The 13,714-nt window shown below is 35.1% G+C and overlaps 1 protein-coding gene across 3 annotated transcripts in view; it reads right to left on the reverse strand.

The window, feature by feature from the left end:
* LOC150104479 (ATP-binding cassette sub-family C member 8-like) overlaps positions 1–13,714 on the reverse strand; it is an 822,612-nt gene that overhangs the window by 685,847 nt on the left and 123,051 nt on the right. For all 3 annotated transcript variants that reach the window (XM_090395659.1, XM_090395657.1, XM_090395658.1), the window contains exon 5: positions 10,250–10,447. In XM_090395659.1, the coding sequence (XP_090251785.1) occupies positions 10,250–10,447 (198 nt within the window). The remainder of the gene's footprint in view (positions 1–10,249; positions 10,448–13,714) is intronic.

Here is a 13,714-nt window from a genome sequence, read left to right on the forward strand (position 1 = left end):
TAGCTCCATTTCTTTGCCATTCAGGCTTCTTACGTTGATAGTACCGATCTTTAACTCTGGTGATGTTGAGTTGGGGTTTGTTTTCAGATTTGTTCCAGTAGCTGACTTTTCGCTGTTCGCCCTGGTTCCCTGGCGAAAACAACGGGGGCCTTGTTTAACCGGGCGACGCCCCAGCCGGCATGAAATTTTGTCATGTTGTACCATCATTTTTTATTTTGGTTTAACCAATAAGAATACAATTTGGTCGGCTAAATCCCAAATTGCCAGCCCATCCTCGTTCGTTCAGTATCAAAGTAGATACCCAACAGGGTGCACCACGAGAAGGTGAGGATTGGACATTAGGTCAGAAGCCCTGGTCGGTTCTCCGCATTCCTTTAAAGGCTATGTGGAGGTCTCCTCTCAGTTATACAGCTTTGACCCTTAAGCACCCCTTTCACTTTCTCCGACTGGTATTATTATTTCTACTTTACCATAGTTAGCTCTTTAACTTAAAGATGCCATGCATCATTAGATTAGCATTTCAGCTATGGGGACATAGACTGGAAGGAGAAAAGGATACATAGCAAAAGACCAGTAGTTTGAGAGTGCTGTATCTAGTAATAGAATCAGAAGTTATATCCATAACTAAAGTTGACACTGCACTCTCGATCTTAGAGCATGAGTGCCAAAATATGAAGAAAACAATCACTTCAATACGGGATGTAATGAAACCAGGAAGGCATGTTGTGAAGTTGCCTGCAATCATAAAAAAAAAATCATTACTTTATGGTGGATTCAGGAAGCCAAAGAAATCCTATCAAAAGTTCTTAAGTAAGCAGGCACACTGAGAGAATATAGAAAGAAATGTAAGAAAGCTACAAACAAAAATAACTAAACAAAAGCCATGAAAAGAGTTTGGTAAGAAGATAAATATCAATAAAGGTGGCAAAATGTTCTGGAGATTATTGAGAAAGCTTAGAAATGGAGAACAGAGTATTTTAAAAGGAAGCAGAAATGATGAACGTGACATAAAAATTGAAGATGATATTCTGTAAGCCAGGAGTAATTACTTGAAAGATTATTAAATGAAACAAGCAGAGGCATAAGAATGCTAGAAAATATCAAGAGGAATGCAATCATATCAACACCTGATTTTTTTTAATTTTTTAGTGGTTATTCAGCCTACAGTACATTAGTACTGTGAATGAGAAGAAAAGGAAAAACTTATGTTTCAAAAAAAAAACATAAGCAGAAAGAATGAATTAAGAAAGAGGAAGAAACTTTGCTCAGTGAGTTTGTAGTCGACCTGTTGAAAGAGTGACGATTAGCAGCTGCACATGTTTTTACAGATTTAGAGGCAAGTGGAAGACTTGTGAATGCCAAATTTACCAAAACAAATTATGAATAGTTTTACACATGTTCAAAACATGCTTGCAACTATTTCAAATTTGGTAAAAACAGAAAAGGAAGATAGAGATTTTGAACCAAGTCTAATGCGATATGCCTGCTTCTTCTCTTGAATAGCTAACCTTGAAAAAATTAGGCTGGCTCAGACAGGGGAGAAGAATTGAATGCAAGTCATAAGACTGCTGATGATGTGATGTATCCATACCAATAAGAACTGTTTTAGTGGTGTTCAATGTAAATAACCCATGGGAAGATTGAAAAAAATTAGAAATTACAAATATCATCCCACTGATTTTCTTATAATGCCACACAAGTAAATGAGAATGACTGTATGAGCACTACTAACAAAATATGGGAGAAGCCAGATTTTGGTCTGAACTGCTTAGAAGACTAAAAACAATCACAATACACCCAGAAAGGTCATTAATGAGAAAGAAATCTATAGCATTTGGAGAGTGATTAGTGATCTGGTATTCTGATAGACACAGAAAATTTGTGAAAGATCTATGGTAGTAGCAAATGCCTCGGCATCTCTATCTGCTGAAACAGCACAAATGGAAAAGGAAAACCAGCTGAAATTGCAAATGCATTAAAATCTCCATGGAAAATTACTTAAATATTAGAAGAGTTGATTTCTCTGGTGCAGAAAAATCGACATGTTCCATCCTACTTTCTTGTGCCTGAATAAATTCTCATTATTTAAACAAAGATATTGCACTACATTAAGTGTAACTTTGTTGTCTAGTTATTGAAATGGGTGAAACCCAGTTTGAAACCCAAATCTTAATTGAACAGACTGTATGCCTATCTCTACGTTTTGGGAAGTAATTGTCATCAATTTTTCAAATTTTTTTTTTTTTAAATTACATAATTAAATCTGATTCCCTGAAACTTTAATAGTGTCTCCTCCTGCTTGATCAGCTGCGACTGAGATACATGGTAGTACATGCTGTATGACTAGCTCTTGTGTTCATATTTTAAATACTACAGCCAATTCTTCTGCATTCTCCCTGGATGATGCTCATGTTACATGGATTGAAATACATAGGAATATTTAATAAATTTTCGTTTTCTTTACATGTGTGAAGCCATTACTTAAAAAATAATATCACACATCAGAAGATGTATTCATAACCACTAGATACTCTGTCACCAGTCAGGGAGAGTAACCATGCAGTCTTGTTTCGAGAAATCAATGAAAATGTGGAATTCTCTATTTAAGAAGGGTTGATGCTGAACTACAAAATTGGTAATTATGACAAATTTATGATACATCTTGGATCAGTGCCATGGCTTGAGAAGCTACGAATGTCAGTGGAGCATGGCAAGTGGTCAGGGATTGCTTGAGAGAAGCAGTATCAGACTGCATACCCACAGTCGAGGGGATAAACCAATTAAGGGTTAAGTGGATGAGCAGAGATATAAAAATAATAAGATAATAGGAGATTACATAGATAATAAGAGTTGAAAAGAAGAAAACACTGTGGAGGAAATATAAAGAGAAAGGTGATCAGCATCTTCAGGAACAGTACAAAGTGTAAGCAAGAAGGGTGACTAGTATGTCAAGAATGGCTAAATCACATTATGAGACAATATTAGCTAAGTTGATCAAAGTAAGTCTAACAATTTTTTTTGCTATGTTAGAAATAAGAGGAAGAATAATCATCGAAGGATGACTTTAATCAATGCTGATGGTAAGAAAAGAGCCTCCGTAGCTCAATCAGTACAGACAAAGCTCTTTGGTCGGAAAGACCTGGGTTCGATTTCTGTCTGACACGAGGAACCTTTCTCTGGTCTCTTTTGACAAAATGAGTTAGCCAGTACCATACAGAGTGTCTTTCTTGTCAGAGCTTTGTATTGCTGATGAATTTGCTCATCATCTTTCTCCTTATGTGTCAGTGTTTTTTTTTTTTTTTATAAGCTCCTGCTTAATGATATTATTCATCCAGCTAACTCCTACCTAATTTATTCTCCCTGTTCTTGATATACAGTCTGATATTGCTTCCTTCAGATACCCACTGACTCCCATAAACTATAACATACTTTTCTTGCAGATTCTTATGCCACGGCATGACTTATTATCACTGCACTGTTGCTACATGGTTTCACCATCCAGAAATATATATACATCACATTCAACAAAAAAAATCATTTTTTTAAAGACAAGTACTTCTTTCTTGATATTCTTGCCTTTAGTAAAGTATCTGTGAAGAAAAGTTGGCAAAAAGCAATTGTATATTGTATTTGTCATAACACAGGTTTGTCACTTCTGTTTTAGTTTTTTACTTTTATTAGTCCAGAAAGACTAAAAACAATCAGACCTAGGAGTGAAATCAACCTTTTATATATATATATGTGTGTGTGTGTGTGTGTGATTTTTGTTGATCATTTCTATACTCATTTCTTAATCTGAAAAAATAACTGTTCTTGATTTTAGTTACTGCACCACTGGATTTCTACAGTACTATGGTGGTCTGAAAAGTTCTCTGCCTCGACCATAGATGGCAACACTATCAGCATTTTTTTTTTTTCCTAAGTTGATACATCTGTCATAAGCATCCATGTGAAATTGCAAGTCATTATATCAAGTAGTCTGCTTTATACAGCTGTCTGAAGCAAAAGGTTGTCAGTATTCCTTGAAATGGATAAAATTGAGTATCATGTGGTTATAAAATTCTTTGTAAAAGAAGGTTTAATGCCAAAAGAAATTCATTCAAAGCTCATAAAATTTTATAGGTACTCTTCTTCTTCTTCCTTTTCGACAATTAAGAAATGGGCTGCCAAGTTTAAATGAGACCGTGCCAGCACTGAAGATGATCCCAGTGAAGGACGTCCAAAAAGTGTAACAACACTAAAAATCATTCATCAAGTGCACAATATGGTATTGGATGACCGGCAAGTTAGAGTGAGTGAAATTGCTGAGACTATATTTCAAACGATTTTTGAAATTTCTTTTGAATTAATATTTCAAAAGAACATGTAGGATATATTTTACACAAAGAATTGCAAATGAAAAAGCTTTATGCAAGATGGGTGGCATGCTTGCTCACAACAGATCAAAAACGCACTCACATGAAAATCTGAACAGTGCTCGGAGCGTTTTAACAAATATAAAACTGATTTTGTGCATTGATTTATGACTATGGATGAGACTTGGATTCAGCATTACACACCAGAATCCAAACAGTAGTCAAAAGAGTGGACAGAAGCCAGTTATTCAGCACCAAAGACAAAGTCAGTTCCATCAGCAGGAAAAGCCATGGCATCAGTGTTCTGGGATGATAAAGGCATTTTATTTATTAATTATCTTGAGAAAAGGGAAAAAACAATAACCATCATCATCATCAAATTCCTGATATATACCCTCAAGGGGTGTGCAGGATATGATAGTACTACATCATAGGTTGCCAAACTTTTTCGGGCCACCGCCTACTCTGCAAGACATAAATTTTGTAACGCCCCCCCCATTATAACAGTTTGAATAAAACCATATTTCAAATACTCAATACTGTACTGTTGACAATTCTACTTATAATCAGACATAATGAAGTAATAAAATTTGCAAAAATATTCACAAAATAAAAGATTTAATTTACACTTTGTATGACTCCACTTATCTATCACACTTTTGACTGATGATTCTTGGCAAAGCACACAAAAAATAATGAAACTTTATTCCTAAACCACTGGTATTTAAACATTTGAAATCTAGCCCGAATCGACTTGCATGCATTGACTTGTTTGCAATACCATCTTACTCATGCTTTGAACAAGTCACTGCAAGCACCCATATTCCTGTCTAAAACATGCTGAATTGAGTGAATTACCTACGTAATAGTTGACTGACATACAACTAGTTAAGACTCGTCTGCTGCGTGGATAGACTAAATTTTTTTACAATAGCAAAAAATGAATACATTTTTTAAGTACTGTATATAAAAAATGGAAGTTAAAATATCCTGTATGACACGTTCAATTATCTCATTGACATAGAAAATTGACATCTATTTCTATCTGACATGGTAAATTTTCAAATGATTAAATAATTGAAATAGAAAATTGATAAAAAAAATCGATCGTGTAAGACGGCAAAAGATGAATTAAAATTCAATAGTTAAATTTTAAATGATTATCTAATCGCAAAATCACGAAAATAATTAATTTTTAAATATATATTATTAATTTCTTCTATAAAGAGCCACCGACCCCTAGACCGCCTGAATGCCCCCAAATGCTTCTGACCCCACTATTGTCCCCCCCCCCCCAGAAGGCTTCAGCACCCACTGGGGACGGTACCGCACACTTTGGGGAACCTATGTACTACATGAAAAATTTACATCATTACTAACTTCCTATCAACAATTTTCCTAGAAATCAGTCTGTTAAATGTAAAGATTCCAATATTATCAGGTCTTATATTTCTATCTTCTAAAGCACTTTTTACTGTATCAATCCACCTATATCTTGGTCTTCCTCTGGGTCTTTTTCTTGCCAACCTTGCATAGAACACTGTTTTCCTAATCTTTCCTCTCCCATTCTGCTTAAGTGACCACACCACCTGAAATTAGTTCTGCTAACACATTCCTGGATGTTAACAATGTCAAGATCTTACCTAATATCCTCATTTTTAATATGATATTGCCAATGATGCTATCTATTCATACCCCCTAATCTTTCCCAGGACTTTCATATCTGCGGTCTCTAGTCTTTAGTCAAGTGTTTTACTTCTAACCCAGCTCTCAGATACATAAGTTAAAATAGTTTTAAATACTGTATTGTATACAGCTAATTTAGTGTTTCGGCTAACTTTCTCTCTTATTCCATATAAATTTATTGAGTTGACTTCCTACCATACCAGCTTTGTTGATTCTGTTGTCTATTTCCATATTTAACTTACCATCTTCACTAAAAATTGTGCCTAAGTAGTTGAAATGTTTTACTTGTTATATAAGTTCTCCATTCACAATGCAGTTGATATTTTCAATGTTTCTGCCTATTTTCATTGTCTTTGTCTTTTTAATGCTGACCTTCATACCATATCTATTACAACAGTTATTCAATTTAGTCAGGAAATCTTGCAGACTTGTAGCGGATTTATTTAGAAGTATAACATCATCAGCATTAAGCAAAGAGCTGAGATTAACACCTCCAATTTTGATATCATGTTTAATACCACTTGACTTCATAATGTGATTCATATAGATAATGAATAACAGAGGGGATAATATACATCCTTGTCTGACACCAGATTTAACATTAAACCATCTTCCTGTACTTCCTTCAATTCTAACTGCTGACTTACAACTCAAATAAAGACTAAATATTGCTTGATATAATGCCCATTAATACCATATAACTGTAGCATTTGGAATAGCTTCTCTCTTGGCATCTTGTCATATGACTTTTCCAGATCTACAAAACTTAAATACAGATCTTTGTTATATTCCCATGATTTCTCAAATATCTGTTGTTAAGTAAAAATATGATCCTGATAGCATCTATTTGGCCTGAATCCAGCTTGTTCTTCACTATGCTTCTCTTCCACAATTCTTCTCAACCGTTTCTGAAGTATACTTGCACATATCTTACCAGGAACACTCGGTATTGAAATGCCTCTGTAATTCTCACATTCAGTTTTATTTCCCTTTTTATATATGGATACTATAAGAGCTCTAATGCAATCATCTGGAATTCATCCCTCTGTCCAGGCCTTCTTAACTATGCAGTGCAGCTACTGTCTAACTTTTATACCACCATATTTTAGCATTTCTGGTAGAATATCATTTACTCCTGCTGCCTTTCCACATTTAAAGCCTTTGACAGCTTTTTCTACTTCAAGTATGGATATGTATTCCTGACTGCATGCCTGTTGACTGTTTTTTATTACTGTGCTATCACTGCTTGTTTCATTTAGCAATTTCTTGAAATAATTACTCCATACTCAAGGATATATTTTTCTCCCATTTTCATGTCACCTTTATCATCTTTGACTCCTTTTACAGCACTCTTTCCTCCATTTCTAAGCTTCTTCAACAACCTCCAGAATATTTTGCCGCCTTCTTGATATTTATTTTCCATTTTCTTGTCAAAGTCCTCCCATGATGTTTGTTTAGCTAGTTTTACATAGTGTTTAACTTTCTTACATTTGTCTCTGTATTTTCTAAGAGCACAAGCTGACTTATTTGCAAGAACTTTTGATATGCTGTCTTCTTTTCCTTCACTGCCTCTTTAGCTTACTGTGTCCAGCATGGAGTTCTGATTTTTCTATCCTTGCACACAACCTCACCAAATGCCTCTCTAGCTGAAATAATCAGTGTTTTCTTCAGGGCTTGCCAATGAATCTCCAAGTTTTGGTTCCTTCTCTCAAACTCTTTCTTTTTTTCTTCAAAAATGTTTGTGTATTTTAGACTACCGTTCATATCTGAGAGCTGCTCAACTTTTGTTGTCTTTAAAACTTTCTTACATGTTCTTCTTTTCAATATGAAATTCAATTTTATCCTACTCAAGACTAAATGGTGATCACTCCCAATTTCAAATCATCTGTATACTCTGGTGTCCTGAACCAGTGGAAAAACATCACTATCAACAATAACACAGTCAATGAGACTTTTCTTATTACTTGCCTCTTCTCTTCATGTGAATTTGTGTACATTTCTATGTTGGAACATGGTGGTAGTAATAACCAGTCTATATCCTGAGCAGAAATCCAACAGGTATTTGCCATTATTATTAGCTTTGCTCTTTTCTCCAATTTTCCCAAAATATTTTTGTATGTCTGACAATCATTTCCTACTCTACTATTTAGATCCCCAACAAGGACCAACTTTCAAAAAATTCCTCCACTTCTACCTTAGTAGAATCTTCTGTGGGACCATAGGCACAAGTAATGCAACTTCCAGCTGACAAGGAAGTTGCATTACTCTCATAGTGCTGTATAACCGATTCATTAACTTTCATGAATACATGTTTCCTGTAAGTTGTAAGAGTCAATTATTGAAAGCATGAAATGTATGACAGTGGACAAATGATGTGAACTCTGAATAATTTATATATATGATATGTTTCCTAATCTAGTATACGAGGGTGGACTGAAAAGTTCTCTACCTAACAAATTTATAAACGAATTTATAATTTTAAAATTATTTTTATTTTTCAACATATTCTCCCTTAAGATTAATACATTTATTCCAGTGATGCTCCAGCTCCATTATCCCATCCCTGTAGTGGTTCTCAGTAAGATCTGCAAAATACCCCTCTACAGCTGCAATCACCTCTTGATTTGAAGAAAACATTGTCCAGCGAGGAAGAGTTTTAGTTTTGTGAAGAGAGAGAACTCAGAGGGAGCCAAATGTGGGGAATAGAGTGGATGTTCCAATAATTCATAGTGCAGATCCTTAATTTTCTAAGGGATCTGCACTTAGAAGGGATAGCCTTCTAAGGAATGCGGAGAACCGACCAGGGCTTCTGACCTAATGTCCAATCCTAACCTTCTTGTGGTGCACCCTGTTAGGTATCTACCTAGATACTGAACGGATGAGGATGGGCCGGCAATTTGGAATTTAGCCGACCAAATTGTATTCTTATTGGCTTAAACTGAATTATAAAATGATGGTACAACATGACAGAATTTCATGCCGGCTGGGGAGTCGCCCAGTTAAACAAGTCCCCCGTTATTTTTGCCAGGGAACCAGGGCAAACAGCAAAAAGTCAGCTACTGGAACAAATCCTAAAACTTACCCCAACTCAACATTATCAGAGTTCAAGATCAGTACTATCAACATAAGCCTGAATGGCAAAGAAATGGAGCTAGCTGAGGAATTGGATAAGTATCAGATCGACATAATAGAGGTGACTGAAACAAAAACAAAAACTGGTGAGATTTTTCTGAGCAATAAATACAAAATGCTATATCCAGGCAACAACAATCAAGGAAAAGAAGGAGTAGCCATAGTATTCAACACTAAACACAAGGCTAATCTTCTTGAATGGCAGGCAGTCTCAAGTAGAGTGATGTGGACAAATATGAGAATGGGGAACTGGACAATAAGACTAATAAAAGGCAGAATTGCCTATAGCAAATAGATGCTGTGTGAGGGGAAGGCAGGAATAAAGTAATCTGTTGATATTCTTCTTGAATCGTTGAAGATTGTTGAAGATCACTGAGAGTAGCAAGTTTGGTGAGTAAGCAGTGTGACTGAAAAGGATGCTGAACAGCTGTAGAACAAGTTCCTATCGATCTAGCAGAAATATGAGGTATAATAGATAATAGTTCTGCTGAACTAGCATCCAGTTCCCATGGAAATATCTGTAGAAGAGAGAAAATACAGAAACTGATCTTCTACGAAATAGTGGCTGAAGATTGTGCCAGGAAAGGTTTGGAGGAAGAGTTGGTCTGAGAAGAGAGATTTGGTCTTGACTATTGAGCTGAGCATTATTCCTTTACAAGGAATTTTCAAATGAAGATGAGATAACCAGTTTCATACGATGTCAGGGTTTCCTCTTTTGGAAGCTCAAGTTTTTCTCCCACAAACAATCATTCACAATTAACAGACATAATATACAACCTTACACAGCCTTTGCTGCTCTAGCTGTAACTCCACCCAATCTATTCCAAACAGGAATGGCAAGGTCATTGTCACTTCTATTTTTATAGGTGAAAGGCTGAAAAGTTATGCTTTTACCGCAAAGAGACAAACCACTTAGAATGAAAAGACATATAATTAACACATAGTAAAATGGCTATAGGTAAGTAAATGTGTGGAGATGTATTCTTAAGAGTAGATCATATTCACTTATGTGTGATGTGCACACATATACACCAAAATATGCTATGTTAAGTAAAGCTGCAAAGAGAAAAACTAACCTTCTCAGGTACTTGAGAAATATCTCCCTGTTTATAAGAAGATACATATGCTAATATTATGCTGATTGATAATGGGCCAATGACTCCTACTAAATCTCCCAATATTTTCATGATTCCTCCAACAGCAAGTGTTCTCCAAAATGTTTTTAAATAACACTTCCATATAGAAACAGATTTTCCATATTTTTCAGCTTTGTTCTAAAAATAAAAAAAAGCATAATACCATGAAGTACATAAAACAACAAAAATTAAACAGAAAATAAACTAAATGTAATATTAAATTGTCTTAGGAAAATTGATATAAACTTGAAATACAAGGGAGAGAAAATATATATTAGGTTAAGGGTTCAATTTGTAACTTTTTATTTTGCAAATAAAACCCTGCAGTTTTCAAAGATAATATCCCCTCCCCCCTTATGCATGCACGCCACACACACACAATGAGAGGAAAGAATAAACCAATTAAGTGAAAATCTATTTTTTAACAATTTTTTTTTAAAAATAGGAAGTAACTTAGAACAGTTAAAAGATTTCAAAAAACATGCCAAAGAGGTAAAAAAGTAAAAAAAAAAAAATTAATCTCTGTAAATACACAAATGGTAGTGTTTTAAGGATAAATAAGACATAAGACTTCTTTTAAGCAATATTTTTTAACTAAACTAGACAAATTATATATTTTTTTACTAAAATTAACACACGTGAACCACAGTAGTATTTTTTTATTACGTAAATATTTCGTCCTAGGTATCTTAGGACTCATAAGAACAGTAGAACAATACTAGGAATGACACAAAGGATAGGGTGCGTACGTACAATGGAATCCAAATCCAATGAAAATAATATTTACGTAATAAAAAATACTACTATGGTTCCCGTGTGTTAATTTTAGTCATGAATTCTCCACAGGTTTCTCTATATAATCAAATATATATTTTTTAATCCTTCAGTTATGAAGACACTTCAAGAGAAAAGATTATTTGCTCATGATTCCAAACAGGTAAATCAGGAAGTAACGGAAATCAGGTAAGTGACATTGTTTGCAAAAAGAAAGAAGTTATTTGGTATGGTGACTCTACCATAAAACATGCTATTGATGAGCGAGTTATAACTTTGAATTTTTCTGGAGCAAAAATTAAGAATATAAAGGAAGCAATTCAAAAGCAGAAAATAAAAGTAAACAAAATCGTAATTGTAGTAGGTACTAACAATTTAACTAGCAATAAGTTCAATATGAAAGAGAACATGAACAGGTTCTTGGAAGAGGCGAGAGCGAAGAGTGAAAAAGTGAAAAGTCTTTTCAGTATTTTACCTCAATATGATAAAAATGAATTAAGAAAAGGACTATGATGGCAAATGATTCAATGCATAATCTGTGTGGAAGGAATGGATGCGAGTTTTTGGATGTATGGAGTGAGTTCAAGAGAAGATTGGATTTGTATAAGAGGGATGGCCTACACCTGAATGTGTTTGGTATCAAGCGTCTAGAAAAACTAATAACTGGTATGAGACCTAACACAGAGACAGGGAAACTAAATTATAAAGGACGGAATGGTGAGAATGTGAGTGTAAGAGTGAAAATGTTACATAAATGTGTTAATGACGGGAATGGGCTTTGTCATAGAAATGTTGAAAGATGTCTACATGTATAAGGCACTAGACAAGAATAGAGATCTAAAGTTGCCCAACTGTGTCATGCAGACTGCAGACAAAAGAACATGCAGGTAGATTATCATGTCTGTGCATGAATCAGAAACAAAGAGGTAGAGTTTGTTGCCTTAGTCAATATCTTGGGACCTCAGATTGTAGGCATTAGTGAGACCTGGCCTAACAGAATCAGACCTACTAACTGGTATCGAGTATCAAGGGTACAGTATTTTTAATGTCACCAATTTTTATTGTCACCAACCAGAGGCAGAATGTAACTATTCTGCCTCCGGTTGGTGACAGAGATCATGTGGTACTCACTTGGGAAGTGACTACGTTTATTGATGTTCCATTCAGAAAAGGTTACATGCTGAACTACAAAGCAGGAAATTATGACCAACTGAGGAATATACTGCATTCAGTGGAATGGGATCCGTTGCTGGATGGCAAGAATATCGACAGTACATGGGAAGCATTTAAACAATACTTAAATGATGTGATATCAGAATGTGTCCCAAGAGTTCAAAGAATAAATAGGGCAGGAGCCAGGATGATGTGGAAGGAATACCGTGTGCATAATAAGGATGATGTCTGTTATGAAAGTTGTAATCGGCAGGCTAGAATAGTCACAGCTATTTTATGAAAAGCAAAGTCTGAATATGAAAAGAAACTGACTCTGCATGTTAAAGACAACCCACAAGAATTCTATCGATATGCTGCAAATAAAAGAAAGAACGAATATGAAAGAATAACTCTTCTAAATGCATATGGGTTACAGATGCAGAAGAGGTTGTTCAACTAATGAGTGCCCATAAAAGCTATCAACCTGGCATGTGTAACATTGAGCTCTCTGTTTCTTCACTGGATGAAGAAACTCAGGTGCATGAGGACAAGGTATTAGAGCTATTGCACAAACTGAATAAGAATTCAGCAGTAGGGACTGATGGGATATCAGCATGTGTGTGTGTTAACAGAGTATTCAGCTAAACTGGCTATTCCTTTGACCAGGCTGTTTAATATAAGTCTCAGAATAGGGAAGATTTTGCAGAAATGGAAAGAATGTATGGTAATTCCATTGCACAAGGATGGTGCAAAGACCGATGTATCCAACTATCGACCAATTAGTATCTTAGGAGTGGTGGTGAAGATTTTAGAAAAATTGGTTAAGGCTCACATTCAGAAATGGGTTGACAGTGAATCTCTATTTTGCAATGAACAGCATGAATTTAATAAGTGAAGGTTATGTTTTTACAACTTGCTAACATTGTATAATATTATCACCAGTGAACTAGACAAGGGGAATGGATACACCATGATACTTTTGGATTTTGCTAAGGCTTTTGACAGAATACAGCATTGTAGACTGTTACATAAATTGGAAAATATGGGTTTCGGTTATAGAATATTACATTGGATAAGAGGATGGCTGACTGACAGACATCAAAAAAAGTGGTATACAGGGGATGCGAGTCTACAAGATTTAAGGTAACAATTGGTGTACAACAAGAATCAGTGCTTGGTCCACTATTATTTTCAATCTGTACATTAATGATATTGGGAATGATTTAACAAGTGACATATAGCTATTTGCTGATGATGCAAAGATAGGTAGGGCAACCAGGAATGCATGCTGATATGCACTTGCAGAATGATTTGAATACACTGGAATTGTGATCATGGGAAAATGGGTGTCAGTTCAATGTCATTAAAAAGTCATTCACTTCGGCGTGATTAGATATCCAATGTTGTATTATATTGGTGAGATTATGCTAGAAGAAATTTATGAGGATAGGGATGTTGAGTGTTAGTAGAGAGGAAGTT

Source organism: Typopeltis vanoorti, chromosome 7, assembly GCF_054136105.1.
Source record: "Typopeltis vanoorti isolate ZY-2024b chromosome 7, IOZ_Tvanoo_1.0, whole genome shotgun sequence".
Taxonomy (NCBI): domain Eukaryota; kingdom Metazoa; phylum Arthropoda; class Arachnida; order Uropygi; family Thelyphonidae; genus Typopeltis; species Typopeltis vanoorti.